This window comes from Fringilla coelebs (genome assembly GCF_963513975.1).
Source record: "Fringilla coelebs genome assembly, chromosome: Z".
NCBI lineage: Eukaryota > Metazoa > Chordata > Aves > Passeriformes > Fringillidae > Fringilla > Fringilla coelebs.
Window position 1 is genome coordinate 43,796,190 of NC_140031.1, and position 21,423 is coordinate 43,817,612.

General features: G+C 44.7%; 1 protein-coding gene across 3 annotated transcripts in view; it reads left to right on the forward strand.

Annotated features, from left to right (window-relative positions):
- Nucleotides 1-21,423, forward strand: part of ABCA1 (ATP binding cassette subfamily A member 1) — a 98,802-nt gene that overhangs the window by 58,574 nt on the left and 18,805 nt on the right. For 2 of the 3 annotated variants that reach the window (XM_084224864.1, XM_084224863.1), the window contains exons 9-30: nucleotides 2,506-2,746; nucleotides 3,316-3,455; nucleotides 3,694-3,810; nucleotides 6,041-6,229; nucleotides 7,025-7,230; nucleotides 7,323-7,499; nucleotides 8,094-8,316; nucleotides 8,658-8,879; nucleotides 9,428-9,632; nucleotides 10,156-10,269; nucleotides 10,724-10,895; nucleotides 11,411-11,542; nucleotides 12,058-12,197; nucleotides 13,194-13,331; nucleotides 13,868-14,088; nucleotides 14,510-14,582; nucleotides 15,108-15,310; nucleotides 16,309-16,357; nucleotides 17,030-17,143; nucleotides 17,468-17,619; nucleotides 18,047-18,171; nucleotides 18,533-18,631. In XM_084224864.1, coding sequence (XP_084080990.1) covers nucleotides 2,506-2,746; nucleotides 3,316-3,455; nucleotides 3,694-3,810; nucleotides 6,041-6,229; nucleotides 7,025-7,230; nucleotides 7,323-7,499; nucleotides 8,094-8,316; nucleotides 8,658-8,879; nucleotides 9,428-9,632; nucleotides 10,156-10,269; nucleotides 10,724-10,895; nucleotides 11,411-11,542; nucleotides 12,058-12,197; nucleotides 13,194-13,331; nucleotides 13,868-14,088; nucleotides 14,510-14,582; nucleotides 15,108-15,310; nucleotides 16,309-16,357; nucleotides 17,030-17,143; nucleotides 17,468-17,619; nucleotides 18,047-18,171; nucleotides 18,533-18,631 — 3,452 coding nt within the window. The remainder of the gene's footprint in view (nucleotides 1-2,505; nucleotides 2,747-3,315; nucleotides 3,456-3,693; nucleotides 3,811-6,040; nucleotides 6,230-7,024; nucleotides 7,231-7,322; nucleotides 7,500-8,093; nucleotides 8,317-8,657; nucleotides 8,880-9,427; nucleotides 9,633-10,155; nucleotides 10,270-10,723; nucleotides 10,896-11,410; nucleotides 11,543-12,057; nucleotides 12,198-13,193; nucleotides 13,332-13,867; nucleotides 14,089-14,509; nucleotides 14,583-15,107; nucleotides 15,311-16,308; nucleotides 16,358-17,029; nucleotides 17,144-17,467; nucleotides 17,620-18,046; nucleotides 18,172-18,532; nucleotides 18,632-21,423) is intronic. The other variant, XM_084224865.1, reaches the window with a different exon arrangement.

The window sequence follows — 21,423 nt, forward strand, 5'->3', positions numbered from 1 at the left end:
TGCCTTTTTGCTGACCAAAAATTAGCTATTTTAGCTAAGACACCAAAAACTCCCTGCAGCATCCCTGTGAATTGCACAGTCAAATTGTCACACCTGAAATGCTGCCTTGGCCTTTTGGGTGAGGAATCATCAAATCCAAACATCTGCATGAACATATGTAACAAACAAAACCGGTTGTGTGACAGTTTTCATTCATGTTGCTGGTGTCCTGTAGGTCACCCTAAACCTAGAGCCAGGTTGAGTGGCGCCAGGCTGCAGGCATCAGTGAGTAGCAAGGAAATGAAAGTACACTCGGATCAGTCAATCGGACATTTGTACTCAGACTGTTGCTGTTCTCATAGCTGTCTTGCATTATATCAGTGTGTCATGTGCTCTTAGGCATCTGAAAATAGAAGCTCCTTGTGTAGGTGACATTTGATTCAATACCAATTTGATTAATTAAATTAATTAATTAAATAAATTAATTCAAAGTAGCTGTTGTTTAGCATCAAGAATTTTTCTCCAGATGCTGGCACATCTAAAACATGCACAGATGGGTCATAAGAAGGGTCAGGTTTACTTCCTGCTGTAAGACCAAAGAGTCTTAAGTGTGCTTTCCTTTGGTGAACTTGGATTGGTTGTTCCAGCACACTGCTGCTTTCAGCATTGTTGCTGGCTGACTTTACTGGCTGTCTTTACCAGCTGTCTTAGACTTTGATTATCTGCAGTTATTTAAACAGAGGTGATAGATCAATGCACTGTGAACAAAAGTGGCAGTCTTTGACTCTCTTATTGTCTCTGAAAGCAGGGCAGTTGGAGCACAGCATTTGAAGTTGTTTCTGAGATGCAGTTGACGAGCAGTTACAAATAGGGTCTCAGCAGCTCTGCTAACCCTTTTAAGTGCACGTGCCTGTTCTGGACAACGCAGTAAGAACATCCACGTTAATGTCACCTGATATTTCAGCAGGAGTCAAGAAATCAGATAAAATTCTAGAAAACACTTAAAAAGTGATAGAGAACCAGCTGTAGAATTTTATCATGATACTATAAAAAACCCTTTGATAAGGAACACAGATCTAGGTTTGTGTTCTCTGAAAAGGGATAGCAAAACTGGAATAAAGTTCAGAGAAGGCCAGTTAGGACATGTAGAAGTATAATGGCTTTCACAAAAGGAGCAAGGGAATAGGCTGAGGCTGTTCAGCTTGCAAAAGAGATGAGTTGGGGATATGACAAAGACCTGTATAGTTAGTGGCACATGAAGAAGAGATAGGGATTGAATGCTCACTGTCTCTTGCAGTAAAAACAAAAAACAAAACCACATGACACCAAATGGAGCTAACCACAGCCAGATAAGGAGAGAGAAGAGGCTCTTTCCTGTGACATTGGATGTTAAACACTTGCAGATGTTCTAAATTCTAGGAGTTTACCATGGAAGAAAGTAATTGATGGCTAGGAAATAAAGTTCTCTGAGCTGCAAATAAATAGAAGCTGGAAGGTTACTTAGAGGAAGTATCCTAGATTCTTGCCTTTGTCTTATTTTCTTCTTAGCATCCACTTATTGTCACCATCAAAGAGGTGATGTTCTGACATCTCAAGATAGCAGGTCTGAATACAACACTGCAGTGTAGCATGAAACTAGTGCTCATGCCCAGGTGGGCTACTTTTCCTGTTGTGGTGAGCTTGGCCATGCCCGAGTATGGCAGCATTAATGCAGAGAGTATCTCAGGCTGAGAGCAGGGCAGGGTGCTTTTGTTCATGACACATTGCAGGCATATTGTCTGGCTTATGCCACTCAAATAAGGCTGGAGGTACTAATTGTTCTGGCTGGTTGAATGTTGTCACCTCAGGCCTGGTGTCAGGTCAGCTGGCCAGCAGAATGCTCCTTGAAGTGATTGACTGTGTGGAAAGCTTGTGCTGTGGTTCAGGCTCCTGGCTGCAATGGGGCTTGTTTTCAAAGATATTCTGGAATGCTGTTGACAATGGGGCAAGGAGTTTCTGGGGCAGGAATAAGTGATGCCAGTCTGGGAAGTCAGACTGGCTGCCTAGTGTAAATCAGTAGAGGTTGGGTGGAGTTGTGCCAGGTGACACTGTCGTGGCCTGTGGTTCATCCAGTTTGTGACCCACAAGCTGCAGTCACTTGGTGTTGTTCCTTTAATTCCTATTCTGACTTGATGTACCCCACCCCACCTGTCCTTGTGAGGGTACTCCACTGGAATGTAAGCCATTGTGCAACCAGGAGGACAAGCAGCTTCCATGCTAGAGGGCAGGGAGGCCAGGAACCACCCACAGTACTGGAGTAGAAAACTCAGTAGTAAAGAACTTGGCAAGGATATATTCCAAGTACTTGCTCAGAAGAGGCTTACATTGGGGTGGTGGGGAATTGTTTTCCCTGTTTTTCCCCTTGGGTGTTGTGCTCAAGGGGATTCTCATCTGTTCTGTGTTTTGAAGGTGCATGGAGACAACTTCTGCTTTTACTAATCCTGTTTGCTACTTGCTTCCCTTCTTTTCTCTACCCTTCCCTGCCAGCTGCTGAGCATGAAGAGTTGGAGTGACATGAGGCAAGAGGTGATGTTCCTGACCAATGTGAATGCCTCAAACTCCTCTACGCAGATCTATCAGGCTGTGTCACGCATCGTGTGTGGCCATCCTGAAGGTGGAGGGCTAAAAATTAAATCCCTCAACTGGTATGAGGATAACAATTACAAAGCACTGTTTGGTGGCAACAGCACTGAGGATGATGTGATTAACTTCTATGATAACTCCACAAGTAAGTGTAACAATGGCACGGTCTGAGGTCCCATCTACTTCATGGTTGTCGTTGCTAATGTTTTCCAAACTTCCACAGATGAAAGTAGGTGGTCCTGAGGGACATATTCACTGAGAAAGGCATATTGTCCTGCATATGCCCTTAAGGCCAATAAGTTATCAACTTGCAGAGTCTCCCAAGGACCTGCTACCTACCTGCCTACTGTATAGAGTACACAGAAAGCTGTGTAGTGGATCTACTTTAGGGGGAGAGGGAGCGCAGTCGCATGCAGCCTCTGGAAATGTGACCTTTTCCAGACAAATTTGTTTGTGCCATGCCATTGGGGTTGTGGGAGTGTTGCAGAACTAGTACTGTGGCTCTTAGAGTTGGAGGCTACCTGGTTGCTCCTTTTTCACTGGGCAGACTGTGCAGGCTTGGGCTAAAAGAGGCTTTTTGTGGAGCTTTGCAGTAAAGGCGGGGGTTTGTGTCTGAAAAATGCTTTACTTTCAGCTTTGATTGTTCTTGAAGCTCTATGCCTTCTGCAGTTATCACTGTGCTGTTCAGCCACTCACCTTTGTGCTCTTCTTCAGCACCCTACTGCAATGAGCTAATGAAGAATCTGGAGTCCAGCCCACTTTCCAGGATTATCTGGAGGGCTTTGAAACCCTTGCTGATTGGGAAGATCTTGTACACTCCAGATACACCAGCCATAAGGAAGGTCATGTCTGAGGTAATTCTAGCCGTGTCCTCTGATAATGTAGCATTAGATGCGTCCTCTGGCTGTGCAGCTGATCCTCTCTAGTTAAATTGGACCCAAACACAAGCCTAGGAAGCATTTCCTGCAAAAGTACAGCCTCCCTAATCTCTCACCTCCCATGCACTTACTGTTGAAGGCTCAATACACCCTCTCAGCTCATGATGGTCTCTGCCAGCTTTTGGAAATAACCTTCCTCTCCTCTTTCTGACAGGTGAACAGGACATTCCAAGAGCTGGGTGTGTTTCGTGACCTCGGGGGAATGTGGGAGGAGATAAGCCCAAAGATTTGGACATTTATGGAAAGTAGTCAGGAAATGGATCTCATTCGGGTCAGTATGCTGTCCTTGCCAGAACCACTGCCATTGTTTTTTGCAATAAGTGATGAAATATTTATTTTAATGGTGCTTCAGTGCTGAATTGGGCAGAAAATACTATGGATGGGACCCCTTCTTGAAAGAGACCTTGATTGTACTGAGCTTGCATTATGCTTGGCATTCCTTCCTTCACCTAACAGTCTCCTGCAAACAGGAGCAGTGCACATTTAACACCCAGTTCTAATCTGCCTCTGTTGGAAAACGTACTGTTTTGTCTGCAGTGTTGCCCTAATGCGTCATGAGCATATCACCATGGTTCCTTGGGTGCAGCTCTGAGGGGTGTATCTTTGCACCCTGTTCCGATGTCTTTGGAAGTACAGTGATATAAAACTAACATCAAGAAACAGAGGGACCACTGTAGAGTAGTTTATCCAGCTGTCTTTGCAACGTGGTTGGGTATCACAGTGCACCATCTTGTGTACAGAGACCTCCCCAGGTCATAAAAACCTTCAGTTTCATTCCTTTTTTACTCCAGTGTCATGTTCTGCTGAATAATCACGTGACCTGGCCTGTTGTGCTTCTCCATCAACATGACATGCTAGGGTGGCAGAGACAGTTGAACAGATCGTTACAAAGCTCAGGCAGAAAGTTGAGATCCAAAACATTGATTTGCAGTGATGTCCTCTGGAAAGTGAATGCTGCTTCTATTTTTTTTTTTTTTATTATTATTTTACTGAGCCCTGGGCTTTTATGGTTTTATATTTTATGTTGTTTGTTAATGCTGTTGCCTCTGGTAGTTAATTATTGATCTTCCCAGCAATCTGGTCTTTTCTGTACCAGTGTAGTAACAGCAGTCTGTTTGTTGTCATCTGTTGACATTCACTCAAGCAGGAGTACTTCATTGTCAGTGCCTCGGCATCTCCAAGGCAGCTTCTTCCAAGGCAGCATCTCCTGCCATGGTTCTGGGTTGACTGGCCATCACCTCTCAACTTTTTGGGTCGTACAATCTGTGTGGCATATTTCTTCCTGCTGAGGGAGAGGAAAGTGCTTTGCTTTCCCATCTGTGCCACTTCTAGCGTGATGCTAATGTGCCTGTGAACTTCAGGAAGAGCAGCATGTGCCCCTAGGATTAAGGAGCTTTAATGTTAGACTTAAACAAGATGAGGTTGGAACCATTTCCCTGCACACATGGTAGCAGAAGTTAACCATGGAGACCAAATGAGAAGAGAGTACAGCACATCTGATTCCTGTGTGCATGGATTTCCTTTTTGAATGTTTTCCTTTGGTAGCTTGGTTTGTTCTGTTTTTCCAGTTTGCAGGGTTTTTTGTAACTGTGTGACCCACTACTTTCTGGTTTGCTGGTAACAGCAGAGTATGGGGAAGCTCTTTACCTCTCTTCTATTTTTGTTGTGGCAAAAAAATCCACTTCCTGTTCTTAATCATGAGGATTTTTGCAGTTTTCTCTCTTGTGCAGGTTTTTCTTTTTATCTCCCTGACTTCAGTTCAACCTTGTAATTTACAATTATTGCTCCTTTCCTGCCTGGCCTTAAATTGTCTGCCCAGTGGACTGGTTTCTGCTTCAGTGCGTTTGTGCGAGGCATTGTGCATTCAGTAGCCTGTCCTCGGAAAGCTAGCAGTTAAACCAGGTGAAGAAAGCTCTCTCTCAGACAGGAGGACAAAGGCAGGACATCTTGGCTGTAGAGGGCTGCTTCAGCCAGCCCTGGTGGTGCAAAAGCAAAATACAAAAATCACCTGGCCTCTGGTGCTGGTATTTTTGCTCAGCACAGTGACTGTTGAGCCTTCAGCCGTGCCTCAATTACTCTCCATCCCAGCCAGGAGGTGAGATTTTTCTGTGAGAAGTGAGCAAAGCTAGGCATCAAGTATTGGGCAAATGCATTTCTGCTGAGCTAGTATCTCCCTCTTCCCTGGTTTGCCTGTGTGGGGTGCAGAGCTGTACATGGCTCTCTGCTGCCCTCTCCTTGGGAGAGGGGTTGGCAGGACATGGAGGCAGGCAGGCATCCTGCAAAGCACACCAGTATGGTGTAGCTGTACCGAGGGAGGCATATCCCTCTGAAAGGGAAGGTGAGGGGAAGGACACCACTGTACTGATCCTCTCAGTATGACAGAGGGCCTCTACCTGCACCTTCTTAACAGCTGTTTTTGTTTTAGTGCTTGACTTCGTTATGAGAGAGAAATCTAACATTACTTCTCACAACTATTTCTTCTTTGAAAACAACACCTGCAGACACTGCTGAAAGGCAAAGCTCTCTGGGACGTGCACTTGCCAGCTTCCAACTGGACAGTGGAGGATGTTGCCCGTTTCCTGTCAAACAGTCCAGAGGACTTTGAGACAGAAAATGGCTCTGTGTACACCTGGGTGGATGCCTTCAATGAGACAGACCGGGCTATCCAGACCATCTCCCACTTCATGGAGGTGAGATACTGCTAGTGTGGGCAAGGCTCTGGGGGAGGGCAGCAGCTTGATCTCAACTCCTGCAGTTGGGTGTTCTGAAAAGGGAAGATAGATGTTCCTCCATCCATTTTTTGGATACAACCAGGATGTAGGAATCTAACTGTAGGCCTTCTTGAAGTTTTTGCTTTCGTCACTGCATGTGGTTTCCTGCCCTTCTGTTACTGACTGAAAGCTGCTGCTGTCTCCAGCAGTGTAGCAGTTCATACTTCAGTCTGGGGTTTAGCTGGGGGCTGGTGTAAAGCTAGCAGCTGCTTCAAACTGAGGGAACAAAATTAGTTCTACTTTTTGCCTCATCAGCTTGGGAGACGAGTGCAAACAGAAACAGGCCATGGCCTGTTAGGGGCCTGATCCAAAACCTTCAGATCTCTCCACTGATGTTTAGAGGCTTTGAATCAGATTTGATTTATTGGTAACAGACAAAATAAAACTATTTATGGAAGTTGATACTTGGATGAGATTCTGTAGGTAATACTGCAGTGCTAGCTAACCTCTTTTACAGAAAATGCCTTTGCTGGGGTATTTCTCAGTGATATGTGTTTTACTGGTAGGTAACTGTCAAGCAGGAAGCAATGACAACTCTTGCAACTTGCTGGGCTACAACAAACCATTGTAAAATAGTCTGATGCTGTTGTCTTTTTTCTTGGGCATGACATTATCATTGGAGTGTTCTTCTTTCCCTCCACCCCACAACTAAACAAAATACATTATAATTGGGCAGTGTATCCCATAAATGCTTCCAATTCTGTCCCTGTCTAGTGTGTCAACCTGGACAAACTGGAGCCTGTGCCCACAGAAGTCCGGCTCATTAACAAGTCCTTGGAACTTCTGGATGAAAGGAGGTTCTGGGCTGGCATAGTCTTCACTGAAATAGCTCCTGACAGCACAGACCTCCCTCAACATGTGAAATACAAGATACGCATGGACATTGATAATGTGGAAAGGACCAACAAGATCAAGGATGGGTGAGCCCTGACATCCTGCCTTATGATCAATTTCTTACAAAGGATGGGATGAGGAGGATTTCTAATGGAAAGCTCTTGTTCCCTTGGTGCAGGTACTGGGATCCTGGTCCCCGTGCTGACCCCTTTGAGGACATGCGCTATGTCTGGGGAGGCTTTGTCTACCTGCAGGATGTGGTAGAACAGGCCATCATCAGGGTTCAGACAGGCATGGAGAAGAAGACAGGTGTTTATGTGCAGCAGATGCCCTACCCATGTTACGTGGATGACATGTATGTATACAGGTTGCTTCAGAAGCTCCCAGGAGGAGGAGAAGCTTGGGAGGCATGAGCTTTTGGCATTCCTCAGGCATGGTTTTTGTCCCTATTATCAGTGAGGAGGCAATCTCCATAGTGTTCCTAATCTCTAGAATTAGGGCATCCACATGGAGAATTTAGAATATGTAATGACTTGCAGAGTCCTGCCTGGGAGAGGACTGGAGTTGAACATACACAGTACCTTCCTGAGGTGTGACCGTTATCTCCACACCTGATGCAAGTGAAAATAGCACTGGGGAAAAAAGACAGGCACAGGGAGGGGAAAGAGGGCAATTGAGAGCAGTCCCAGGCAAGGCAGCTCTTTGCATCCACTGTTCCATTGAGTGGCAATTGCAGCTCTAGCTCCCACTCCTAACTGGTGATATGCTCAAAACGCATCCACCTCACCTCATGGTGAGACAAGTATCCTGTGTCAGGCTTTGCACATCAGCTGCTTTGTGCAGTGAAGCCTTAGCTGTCACCAAGCTCTGATAGCCCTTGAAGTGGTATCTGAAGTTGCAGTAATGTTTCTCATTCGGATCTCCTGACCCCTTTCTTTCATTTTCTCAGATTTCTACGTGTCATGAGCCGCTCCATGCCTCTCTTCATGACACTAGCTTGGATCTACTCAGTGGCTGTGATAATTAAGGGCATTGTGTATGAGAAGGAAGCCCGGCTGAAAGAAACAATGAGGATCATGGGACTTGACAATGGCATCCTTTGGTTAAGCTGGTTCATTAGCAGCCTTGTTCCTCTCTTGATGAGTGCAGGACTGCTGGTGCTGATCCTGAAGGTGAGTTGCCTGGTTTCGCCTGTGGCAGCAGACTCTAGAGCCTTTAAGTCTGCTAAGCAGTGGTATGCGCTGACACACTGGGGAGGAGGGTGTGTGTTGACCAGTCACTTTTTGGGAACAGAATTTTGGAACAAGTGTGGCTGAAAACAGAAGGAGGGAATGTTGTAGATTCAGTTCTGTTGAAAAGATGCCTCTGGTACTCCCTCACTTCTGGGAAGGCTGTTGTGCAAATTGCAGGAAACCCTGCATCCGCTGACCAGCAGCTCTGCAGAGCTGCTTTTAACAGAGGTACCTTGGAGAGCCCTTTTAAAACCTCATGCACTTAATTGTTCTCTTGCCAGATGGGGAATCTGCTGCCTTACAGTGATCCTAGTGTGGTGTTCATTTTCCTCTCAATCTTCGCTGTTGTGACCATCCTCCAGTGCTTCCTCATCAGCACTGTGTTCTCCAGGGCCAACCTTGCAGCTGCCTGTGGGGGCATTGTCTACTTCACCCTGTACCTGCCTTATGTGCTGTGTGTTGCCTGGCAGGACCACATCAGCTTCTCACTCAAGATTTTTGCGGTGAGTCTTGATGAAACTTTCCTGGGCACTGTGGTGCTACCAGTATGGCACTCAGCAGCTTGACACTATTACAGGGGGGGAAATGGCAATGGGAGGTTAATTTTCAGTGTAAAAGTCTTCAGGGTTGGGCTTGATAAAGCAGTTTACTGAACCTGGCAGCTGGAGTAAGCTGCCTTGATCTCTGTATGTTGTCGTACTGTACAACCAGACACGCAGGCTGAAGGAACCACCTGCCTTTCCTCTACATGGCACTTCTTACCTGTCTGAAGAGGGTGACTGTTAGCAACCTCTTCCCTTGCAGGATAATCCAAAGAGTAAGGAAAAGAAGATAGGGAAACAAACAATTCTTGATGGAGGTCCAGTAGATATTTCAGGCCTCTTGGAACCTAGACCAAATATGCCACTCTGTATCTGGAAATGCAGTGATGGTCGCTGGAACTTAGACTTTTGATATGGACAATGTCCCTTATTCTTGTGCTACAACTGAGATAACTAGTTGAGAGTAGGTGTAAAAAAACTCAGTGTGTGTTCATGCCTCCCATTTTCAGAGCCTGCTGTCTCCAGTAGCCTTTGGTTTCGGTTGTGAGTACTTTGCACTGTTTGAGGAGCAGGGAGTTGGTGTTCAGTGGGACAACTTCTTTGAGAGCCCATTGGAAGAAGATGGCTTTAGCATCACCACATCAGCTGTCATGATGCTGTTTGATACCTTCCTGTATGGAGTCATGACCTGGTACATTGAATCTGTCTTCCCAGGTGAGGTCTATTTCTGAGAGATAATAATGTCTTAAGGCTTTTAAATAAATCCTTTCACCCTTTTTACTTGCTAAGGCGCAAATTTGGCTCATTTTTGAGCAGAGCTATGTAAAGATCATGGAGCAAAACCAGCATCAGAGCAAGGTTGTTGCTTGCTGCTACTAGTGAGTGTTGCCCAGCACAGAAGCATGACCCCATTGTGGCCATGGCTGATCTAGCCCCAGAAGCTTTGCTGTACTTTGCTTGTTCCCTCCTCTAAAGTTCACATACTGTGCTGCAAGAGTGAAGTTGAGTGTCAGTACCACATGTGCTACTTAGTACCTTTCAGCATAGGGATTTTAACCCTAAAGTGAAGTTAGATGTCTCTTACCCAGAGTCTGTCAGTGTCTTCATATAGAAAGATTTCTCCTTAGTGCCTCATCTGGAGGCTTACTATGGGTGGAGTACATCCCTTCTTGTCTTGAAAGCCAATTAAAGAAAAGGGACAGATACACTCAGACTCATGTAATGCTTTTGTTTTTAGGCCAGTATGGGATTCCCAGACCCTGGTACTTTCCTTTCACAAAGTCATATTGGTTTGGGGAGGAGCCACAGGACAGGCAGCAACCCCATCCCGACCAGAAGGGGTCTTCAGAAGGTAAGTGCTGGACACAGAGCCTCTCTGAAGTGAAGTGTTAAGGTCTGCCTTTTTCTGAAATGAGAGTCCAAGGACAGCAGGAGCAGTACTGGCATGGATAGGTCACCCTTTTTTTATTACTCTTTGGGTATGCTGATCAGGTGTGTGCATCCAGATAGGCCCAAGGTACTTTGCCCACCTGACTGCAGCTGGGTACTCCAGCCTTATAGAGTTGAAGGCGTATTTTTGCTGACCCTGATAAAACTGGAGATCTCCAACTCCCAGATTAGTCCAGGAGAGAGATAATAGCTAAATGACAACTTCTGTGGAAGATTCCTATCTCTGAGGAAGAATGTGGTCAGTTCTTCATATAGCTCATTCCTTCACATGCTTGGGGGAGTGTGATGTCTATTAAAACTCCCATGCAATTTCTGTTAAAACCTATCAGATCTCTCTACTTTTTGTTTTCTTCCAGTCTGCAAGGAAGAAGAGCCGGTGCATCTGAGTCTTGGTGTTTCCATCCAGAACCTGGTCAAGGTTTACCGTGATGGCAAAAAAGTTGCTGTAGATGGTCTCACACTTAACTTCTATGAGGGACAAATCACCTCTTTTCTGGGACATAATGGAGCAGGGAAAACCACTACCATGTAAGAGCAAAATAATGGTTTCAGACAGAAGGGAAGTGACTGAATACTGCAACTCCTATCCATATAGTAGAGGTAGCTATAGAACTGCTGTGTGCAAGCTGGTGCAGACTAGAATGCCTCTGCTGATTTTAGTCTAGTTGTGCTGCTGTCTCACAGATACAGGGGACTGGAACCACAGGAGGTTCAGGTTGAGGCTGGGTCAAATGAATCTGTAGGTGGCATTTTGTAGTAATGCCATTTGTTATTGTGACTTACCAGTGAAAGAAAGCAAGTTGGTACTGAAAGAACAAAAGGTTTTAGAAGAAAAAAAATCTTTCCTTCAAGCAGCCGTGTGGGTGTTCTTTGATCACCACTGGAGCTGATTTGTGGTTTAGTTTACTTAAAATCCATTAGTGAGATGTTTTTCAGGCTACTTTCTTGATATAGGATTCCTCAGGGTTTCCACCCACTCTTAATTCAGCCTTCCATTGTTTCCTAGTGGCAGAACCTCCTGATCTGTTTTAATTTTCTTTCAGGTCTATTTTGACTGGCTTGTTTCCCCCAACTTCGGGTACAGCCTTCATCCTGGGTAAAGATATCCGCTCTGAGCTTAGCACCATCAGGCAGAACCTAGGTGTATGTCCACAACACAATGTGCTGTTTGACTTGTGAGTATCATCTGGGATTTGTAGGACTGATGCTATCCATTAGGTTCTCTAGGATACAGCAGTGTGCGCTCAGCTTTGACAGTCCTTTTTCTGTGTTTGCATGGTGTGAGACAGTGGGGTGGTGTGGGATTGGTACAGGAACATTTTGTTTATTAGCACAGTTTATTCCTGAGTGCCTGGGAATGACCAGCAAGAGCTTACACTTTAATCTTTCATGTCTGTTAATGTACTCCACTCTGCTAGGCAAAGTGTTTCCCTGGTGCCTAGTGATTTAGATGGTTTGTGGTACTGTCAAGCCACCCTTTAAAAAGGATTCTTTACATGGGTGCTGAATAGAGCCATACCCTGAAGTCAGGCCCAAACTGAGTGCACCCTGTCTGTAGCTCCTTCCTGAAACCTCAGCCTTAAAAGATGTTTTCCTGAGGAAACAGGAATGCCTGCAGTAATGCTAATAAAAGTGATGAATCCCAGTATGGTGCTTTCAACTCTGCCCTGAGGCTGCATTTGTTCCCTAGACTGACTGTGGAGGAGCACATCTGGTTCTATGCTCGGCTCAAAGGGCTGCCAGAAAAGAAGGTGAAAGAGGAGATGGAGCAGATGGCAACAGATGTTGGTTTGCCTCACAAACTGAAAGCTAGGACAAGCAAGCTCTCTGGTAGGTTCTGATCTTTTACATTTCTCAGCTTCAGAAACACTCCACTGGCTTTTGCAGAGGCTGTGTTATGGACCTTGATGGGATCCTGCAATTATATATAGACCACTATAAAATTAAGCATTTAAGGAATTCAGTTATTAAGTACCTAATCAGTGTATCTTAGTACACATCACAATCTCGCACGGTCTTAACCTATCTAATGGCCATAACAAGTCTCTCACTTTCTCTAAGCATTTTATATTTTTTTTCCATCGTGACATAGTTGAGCTGTATTTGCTGCGTGTTGTCCAAAGCTTAGTAATATATTTGGGGTTTATGAGTTTAGGTCGGGGTGACTTGGACCATGTCTCTTGCTGTTTGTGAATCATACATGCACTCCTTATGTTGACTTCTACCCCTTCAGTTGGTGACCTGGAGTGACCTTCTCTTTTGTTGAGTAGGGGCAGAATTCCTCTGTTAGTCTGTACCAGATACTAGAGGGACTGACATGCCTTTGTCTTACTCAAGTATCAGTACAGGCTGCACATTTGACTTTGGGGAGGGAGAGCAGATGACCACAGTTGACTTTAATACTAAAGAATGCAATATAATTCCTTGTTTTTGCCTTGGAACACTTCTGTGGAAGGGGAGTCTCATGGGGACTTATTTCTGCAGCTCAGGCTCTGGAGACCTGTGTTCCAGATCTCCAAATATGCTTAGGCCTCCAAGCTGGCGATTTGCTACCCCTGGTGCTGAGACAGTATAGTTCACTGTGGGCATGCAAGGTGTGGTTCCCTGCAGTAGGAGGAGAGTTAGACTCCACTGAGGAAACACTATCCAGATGAATTATCCACTGTCCAGAAAGTGGTGAGACCCTGAAGGCCTGAAACAGCAGCAGTACTTGTTTTCCTCAGTCTGCTTTCTTTCAGAGAGCTCATTATCCATCATACTGCAAGTATTGCTGTTCAACTCATCTCTGCATCAGCCTGAACATATCTTTCTTCTTATGCCTGACAGGTGGCATGCAGAGGAAGCTCTCTGTTGCCTTGGCTTTTGTCGGTGGCTCCAAGGTTGTCATTCTGGATGAGCCTACAGCTGGAGTGGATCCTTATTCTCGCAGAGGAATATGGGAGCTGCTTCTGAAGTATCGGCAAGGTATGTCATCTTTACTCCTAATAAATGTATTGTGGAAGGCAAAAGAAAATCAATCTGATTCTTCAAAATAGCAATGTGTCTTTGAAAATTTATTGTTGCCTGCACCAAGGAATGAGCAAAGACCATGCAAGACAAGGATGCTCCGATCTCTCATCTATATATATATCTTTCTCCTCCTATTCATGTCAGAATTCATGAACAAACTCTTTTACTGGGTTATGATGGAGGACGGGTAAAATGAGAAAATCACCCTTGGTGTGCAGCAATGTCCTGTTCTGCTCCATGCAACCAGCCTTGCAGGCATGAAATTCAACCTGCCTTTGCTGAGCATGACAAGAGCCAGAAGACAGTGGGAAGAATAAACCCATTGCAGCAGTTGTGAACCTTCTCCATACTTATGGTCTTGTTCAAAGGACCCAAAATTGTGGTATCAACCTCCCATCCAACTTGATGCCAAGATGTAGGTGATTGTGGCTCTGGTATGGCAGCACAGGTTTGTTTGACTTAGCAGCCACATCTTCCTTGCTCTCTTCCAGGTCGCACTATCATTCTCTCCACACACCACATGGATGAGGCAGACATTCTGGGGGACCGGATTGCTATCATTTCTCATGGCAAGCTTTGCTGTGTTGGCTCTTCTCTCTTCCTGAAGAACCAGCTGGGAACGGGTTATTATTTGACCCTCGTCAAAAAGGATGTAGATTCCTCTCTGAGCTCCTGCCGAAACAGCAGCAGCACCGTTTCCTATCTGAAAAAGGTACAGCTGGCCTTTTCTGCTCATGTTTATTCTTTCTTCATGAAATCTTAGACATTTTGGAAGCAGCAGCTAAGATTTTCTATGGTAGAATGTCTCAAAGGAAAATCCCTGGTTCTTTAAAGAAGTCCTGTGGGTACTGTGCCAGACCATATCTAATTAAACTGTTGTGTGGGACATACATCCCCATTATAGTTTCTTTCAGTGACAGTGGTCTCAAGCTGATCAGAGAGATACAAAATAAGTGAAGTATACTTTTGTAACACTCACTTCTATATCCATCATCTTACTTCTGTTTTAGCCCTTTGCAGTGCTATGTCACCATGTGCAGCATCTGATTGGACTTACTTAGTATGTAGCATCTGGTAGGCCCCATTTTGAATAAACAGCAGGAAATAATGTTTGTCTTCTCTTTTGTGACCAGGATGACAGTGTCTCCCAGAGCAGCTCTGATGCTGGCCTTGGCAGTGACCATGAAAGTGACACGTTGACAATAGGTGAGGCTTGGAAAAAAATTTAAGATTGAATTCCAGTTGACATTGCCCTGTAGCTCGCCTTGGACAGCTACCTTAACCTTGTTGCTCCAGGGTAGCTACAGTCTTGGGAAAATTAATAAATTCACAGTGATGGTATTTTAAATTTGGAATGCATTTCTTGAGTGAGCCATTTTGAATTCAAGCAGTCCTGAGATATAGTAAGCAAATATTATGTAGTTGTGTGGCCCGTTAGCAGTATATAATGTTGGTGGGCTGTACATCAGTGATTTATTTGCAGGTCTTCCAGTAGCATGTACAAGCTCTCCCAAGTTCTGCACATAAGAAGTATAGCCAGGCTTTGGTCCAGGCTTTTGTCCAGTCTTGTGTTAAATTAAAAAGAAATGACACTTCATGGAAATGAGCTTCTTTCCAGAGATGTCCTATTTGTCCTCCTTTTCCTCTAGCAGGGTTTTAAGACTGAGCTCTTTTTTCCACATAATGAGTGGCAACCAGAACAGAACTATCTTTTACTTTTTTTTTCCCTAGATGTGTCTGCAATTTCAAATCTCATTACAAAACATGTTCCTGAGGCAAGACTGGTGGAGGACATAGGTCATGAATTAACCTATGTCTTGCCATACAAAGCTGCTAAGGAGGGAGCTTTTGTGGAGCTGTTCCATGAAATTGATGACCGTCTTTCTGATCTTGGCATTTCCAGCTATGGCATCTCAGAAACTACTCTGGAGGAGGTTAGTGAGCTGCTGATTCCCATTTGTCTTAAACTAGGCAGAAGGAATCATGGCAGAGTTAAGAATGAGATGAAGCCTTATTGCTTCCTGTAAAAATTGACATAACAGGCAGCTTTGTGTTCCTCTCCAAACTGGATTGTCTTCTGCCCTGTGTAAGAGTGTGCTCACAGAGGTGTGCATTAAAAACTGAAACGTGTTACAGGCAAGCAAGGACAGGTCCTGTTTGCTCATCTGCACTTTGCTGAGATATCATGTGTAGGTTGGCCCCTGATTTGGCTTCACATATCTGTATTATTTTTAGGGATGCTTTGTGTTGCATTTAACTGAAAACATACATTTCAGTACTGTATGCATACATTATGTAAACAATTTAGAGATGTGCCCTTGTCAGGGATTTTTTATTCTTTCAGGGTTTGTTCCATGTGACTGTGTTCCAGGTGCCAAGTCTCTCTTTTTATCACAGAAGCATCATGCACATTATCTCTGTGTAGAATCTTGTATTTGTTTATTTTTAAAGAATTATAAGGGAAACTGAAACAGTGCTTTTGTCACTTACTGAGGTTGCCCTCTAGGTCCTTCACAGCTGTGAAGACCTTGGTTGTTATCTACAGTTTGAAAATGGGTTATTTCTGATTTAGGAGAATCCCTGGGTCAAGGTCCATGAAGGTACCTATTCAAGCAAGAGCTGTTAGAGATGGGGAAATATGAGATTCGCCAAGTTTAGTTACTAGGTCTGTTTATGAGACACAGGAAAGAGCTCATGTTTGAGATGGCCTGCGAACTCATATTGGAAAGGGAGAACAGCTGGTAGCAGTCTGGCTCCCAGAAAGTGGACAGAGGCCACAAAGTCCATATTGCCATCATGCAGAGGATTAACTCAGTATCCTCAGTTCTCAGTTGTTGAACCTGCTAGTCTCACGTGGCATCTTCTGAAGCAGTACCCACAATATCTCTCCTGTTTTGATTTTCACTGACAGTTATCTATCATTTCTTTTCAGATCTTCCTGAAAGTGGCTGATGATAACGGTGTGGATGCAGAAACCTCAGGTGGGTGTAGTAGTCCCCTACAGAAGTGACATATACCAAGGTGTGACAGAGCCTGATTGAGACTGAAGCTCTTCTGTCCTAGTATTTTTAATGATCTGAAGTAGCTGGGTTTAATGTATTTAATGCATGCTTTTATGTGCTGTAAAGGTTAATTGACTCAGTTGGTAGCATATTTATTTTGTGATAGTCAAGAGTTTCTGTTGTTTGAGTATATCGCAAATTTACTTGACTGACACTGTCTGCTCTGAAGAGCTCCTGATGCATTAGACCAGAGTAGGGTCCAAATTACTTTTTCTCTTTCTAAGAGCAGATCACTGCACTGAGTGCTCCTAACAGCAACTTGCACTTGTAGTCACATGACTACATATGACTCTCATGTGGAAAGTGATAGTTTTCTTACAACCTGCTCTCCTGGGAGAAAAAAGAAAAAAGGTGCCAAGTGCACTAGAAGAAGTTTCTGGGACATCACAAAAAGTATGGAGCATAAAACATGACCCATTGCAGAATGACAGTCTTGTTTTTGTTTTTACCTGCACTGAAGTCACTCCACATCAACTTTTCAGTTTGCAAATGGAAGACATGTAAAATGAAAATTATATTGCTTTGTTTTTTCTTGAGCTAGCTGGAGATTGACTGAAGCAGTTCAGGTAACCATAACTGCATTATTTTCAGATGGTACCTTGCCAGCCAGAAGGAACAGACGTGTGTTTGGAGACAGACAGAGCTGCCTTCGTCCATTTACAGAAGATGATGCATTTGATCCTAATGACTCAGACATAGATCCAGGTATTGCTAGAGTTCAAGCCTGTTTTCTTTCTGTGGATGCTCTTTCATAATATAGATACTGTGGATCTGAAGGCTGAGTCTGCCAAAGGAGTGGTGATGTATTTGCCTTTAGAAATAGTGGACAGTACAGGATGCACAGCCTGCTCAATCCTCCCATTCAAAGCTCAGAGATAAGGGAGAAAACACATTCATGTAAATTTCTGTTATTGCTGCTGACTCTGCTTTTTTTTGGTGAGTGAGAGTGGCTGCTCCAGCCATCACCTTGTGTCTTCAGCACAGAGAGCATCTCTGAACTTTTGAATAAGGGTCATTTCTTCTTGCTAGCAGAATCCAGAGAGACAGACCTTCTCAGTGGCATGGATGGGAAAGGCTCCTACCAAATGAAGGGCTGGAAGCTCACCCAGCAGCAGTTCATGGCTCTGTTGTGGAAGAGGATGCTCATTGCCAGGAGAAGCCGGAAGGGCTTTTTTGCCCAGGTGAGAGCCTCCAACATGAGCAAAGTCCCTCATCAGGGTCAGCCCTGGACAGTTTGTTGTAGTCTGAGTTGATGGCTGTCTAAAAATCTCAAGGGAATGCAGATAACCAAAATTAGCCTTCACTGCACGAGGGGAAAGGAGTTGCATGATAAACCATGTGATTACAGTATTCTTGCATAGCAGAATGTAATTTTGCCTTTGAAAACAGCATTTGCAAGCTAAATCCTCTGCAGCTGAAGTGAATTCCCTGATTAAATGCCAAGACAGATCTTGCATTGGTATCTAGCACTGCTGTGGTGTAAATAGCAAAGGTATTCCTGGGAAACTTTTAAAAAGTTTTGATCCAATAAATGAATCATATGTAACTCCTGATGCCTCTGGAAATATTTGTTTATAAAAAGGATCTTGTTTTTCCTTACAATTTCAGATTGTGCTGCCAGCTGTCTTTGTGTGTATTGCTCTCATGTTCAGCCTGATTGTTCCTCCTTTTGGGAAGTATCCCAGCCTGGAATTACAACCCTGGATGTATGATGAGCAGTACACTTTCATTAGGTATGTTTTGTGTGGCCTATACTTTGTGAACTTGGGTCACTGAGTTCCTTAACAGATTCTTTTGAGTTTTGTGTTTATCTCAGAAGCACATTTTAAAGGAGAGTTATGGTATTTTCTTCTTCAACCTTTAAATGCCAGTTCTAAGTACAGGCAAGGCCATATCCCTTTCTACATGGTGCTGTGACTCTCCTAATAATACTGTGTACAAAGACTTGGAATGTGTGTGCTCTTAGGCCAAGCATTCTTCAAGGGCAAATCCCAGCCCACATCCTTTCACTGTGCTCTTGGCCTTGCTCTATCGCTTCTTTTCTGTGTGCTTGTTACCACACTGACTGATAGTGTTTTTCTGCTGTTCCCATAGCAACGATGCTCCAGAAGATGCAAGCACTCACAAGCTTTTGGATGCCCTTCTTGATAAGCCGGGGTTTGGGACACGCTGTATGCAGGGACATTCCATCCCGTAAGTAGAACTCTGGTCTGGAAACAGGGAGCATATCCCTGGTAGCTCTAGCTGACTTTAGGAAATTACAGTAACGCATGGCCAGAGCAGAATTTAAGCCAAAAGAGTTGTAATTACATTCAGTTTTTCTGCTCAGAACCTTTTAAAAAGTTGCCAGCCCTCAGTCTGGCGAGGAAGTTGAGGTTTGAGTGCAAGTCCTTGCTGATAGAGGTGGAAAGGAGAGAGCAAATGACTCAAGCTACTGTTTGGTCCCGAACATGGTAAAGGACCTGTTTATGTTGGTGTATGTTGTTGACTGTAACTATTCCCACTACACAATCCTTTGTTTCCAGCTGCGTTAGAAACCTGAGTTAGCGCCCCATAAACACCAGCAGAAGCAGTGGAGAGCCAGACAGCATTTGTTGTTTCCTAACTCTGCCACCTGATTTGATGCACAGCCTTGGGCAAGTCACTGAGGATCTAGTCTGTGAACGTAGAAGAGGTACACTCTCCAAGAGTCCAAGATGGTGTGTCCAGAAGACCTGCAGCTCATGTTTACAGGATGATGGGGAGGGAGGCAAGGTGTCTGATATAATGGCCAGTGGTGGAAAGTAAGCTGCATCCTTCTTAATAGGCATGAAAGCTGAGCTATTCCACCAATGGGGAAAAAGCTGCCCACTGCTACCTTGGGAAAAAGCAGTGTTTTGATGTCCCAAAGGCAGAAATACATCCAAGGAGTCATCCAAGAAGATTGTCTGCTGTGATCCTAAAATCACAGGATATCTGAAGTTAGAAGAGACCCATGAGAATCATTGAGTGTCACTATAGGACATGAAAGAACACAAGCACACACCGCTGTTCTCAAGGTGAAGAGAAAAAGGGGAAGTTTATTTTCTGACTCCAACTTTTATAGTTTTCCAAAAGTGACAGTGGATTGGAGGGTGACAGTGTCACCTCTCCAATGACACTGGACAAACCAACAGTCCATCAAATTCCTCCTCCTCCATAAAAGAATGCAAAACAATGAGTTATTTACAGAAAGTGTGTGAGAAAGTTTGCTACAAAAATGTCAACATCAGAAGGCTTAGAAAATCTTTAAAAATCAGGGCAACATCTCCCCCTTTTCTGTTTTAAAAGAGAAAAAGAGAGAAGATAAACAATGTTCAGTGTCTATTTGTGGAGGAATCATCAGAGTGATCAGTCGCATTGTCTGCATCTGAGTCATCACTCAATGATTCACCCGCTTGATGCCTTTCAGGTTGGTCACGGTTTCCATTTTGCCCATCGGCTGGATTCTGTGTCTGCGGTCGCAGGTCAGGGCGAACACACTTCGAAGGTACCCAGCGTAACCCAGTATCTGTGGATACACAAGCATACCCGCACCCCGAAGCGATAAGGTCATACGGACCTTCCCAATGTTTGGTGACTAAATTCCGCACCTGAACCTTTGCTCGAGGCTGATGTGCCTCGTCTGCAGCCTACAACGAGAGATGGTGATTGAAAATGACAGGGTTATTTGAGTTCTGCTGCACAGTGAGATGATTGATTCTGCACAAAGCTTTTGCCAACCGACTGTGCGGGGTTTCACCCTGCATTCCCCATTTCTGTTTTTGAAGAACCTGCTTCAGAGTACCATGAGTGCATTCTACAATAACTTAACCAGTCAGAGAATGAGGGATACCAAACTTGTATGAGACACCCCACAACTGCAGGAACTGCCTCACCTTTTGTGATGTGTAAGCAGGACCATTGTCGGTTTTCACAGCAGAAGGTATGCCCAGAACAGCAAAGGCCTGCCTCCAGTGGGCAAGGACATCACGGGCCTTCTCCCCAGCATGAGCCAAAGCCCACATCGTAGAGGAGAATGTGTCCACCGTGACATGCACATACTTGAGCCAGCCAAACTCGGCAATCTGGGTGACATCAGTCTGCCAAAGCTACAAGGCCCGAAGGCCTCTGGGGTTTACCCCTGCTGGCAAAGGCGGAGCAAGTGCGTGGCAGTCATTACATGACTCAACAATGTCATGAGCCTCAGTTGGCATCAGCTGAAACTGCTTCTGCAGGGTATGTGTGTTTTGGTGGAAGAACCCATGTGATGCCTTGGCCTGTGCAAGTGTATCAGGCTGAGGTGCTACCCAGGCTGGGTTAGCCAACTTGTCAGCCCTCACGTTACCTTCCACTATAAAGCCTGGCAAATCGGTGTGACTCCTCACATGCAGAACATAGATGGATGAACCTGGGCCTGCATAGCGCACCACAAGGTCTTCACTAAATGGAACAAGGCAGGATTACTGACCTCCTTCAAAACCGAATGACCCAACCACTGCACAATGTCAGCCACATAGGTGGAATCTGTGACCAAGTTGAAAGCTTCCTGGGAGAATTTCTCAAATGCCATGACAGCAGCCCTCAACCAATTGGGCTGACCCATCCTCATGACCTTCCAGAACCTGCCTCTCACATCCATTCCTCCAAGTAACAATGGCCTTTCCTGTTTTCCCTGAACTGTCAGTGAAGACAGTGGGTCCTTGCACAGGTTCCTGACTATTTTTGAGCCACAGAAAGATTTGTGTGGATTTTGCCACATGCAGTAGCCTACAGCTGAGCAGATGAGTGATCTGCCCTGAAAAGTTTTCCAGAGCACTCTGCAGGGACACACTGTTTGCAAAGCTCCAGTCAAAATCCTCCCATTGCACCAGGGGTATGATCTTTGCAGGAGCCGCACCCATCAATTGCAAACACCATTGCCGGCATTTAATTATCAAGCAAGCAGTTCGCTCAAATAATGCAGTTGCCATCTTCTGCGGCTGATG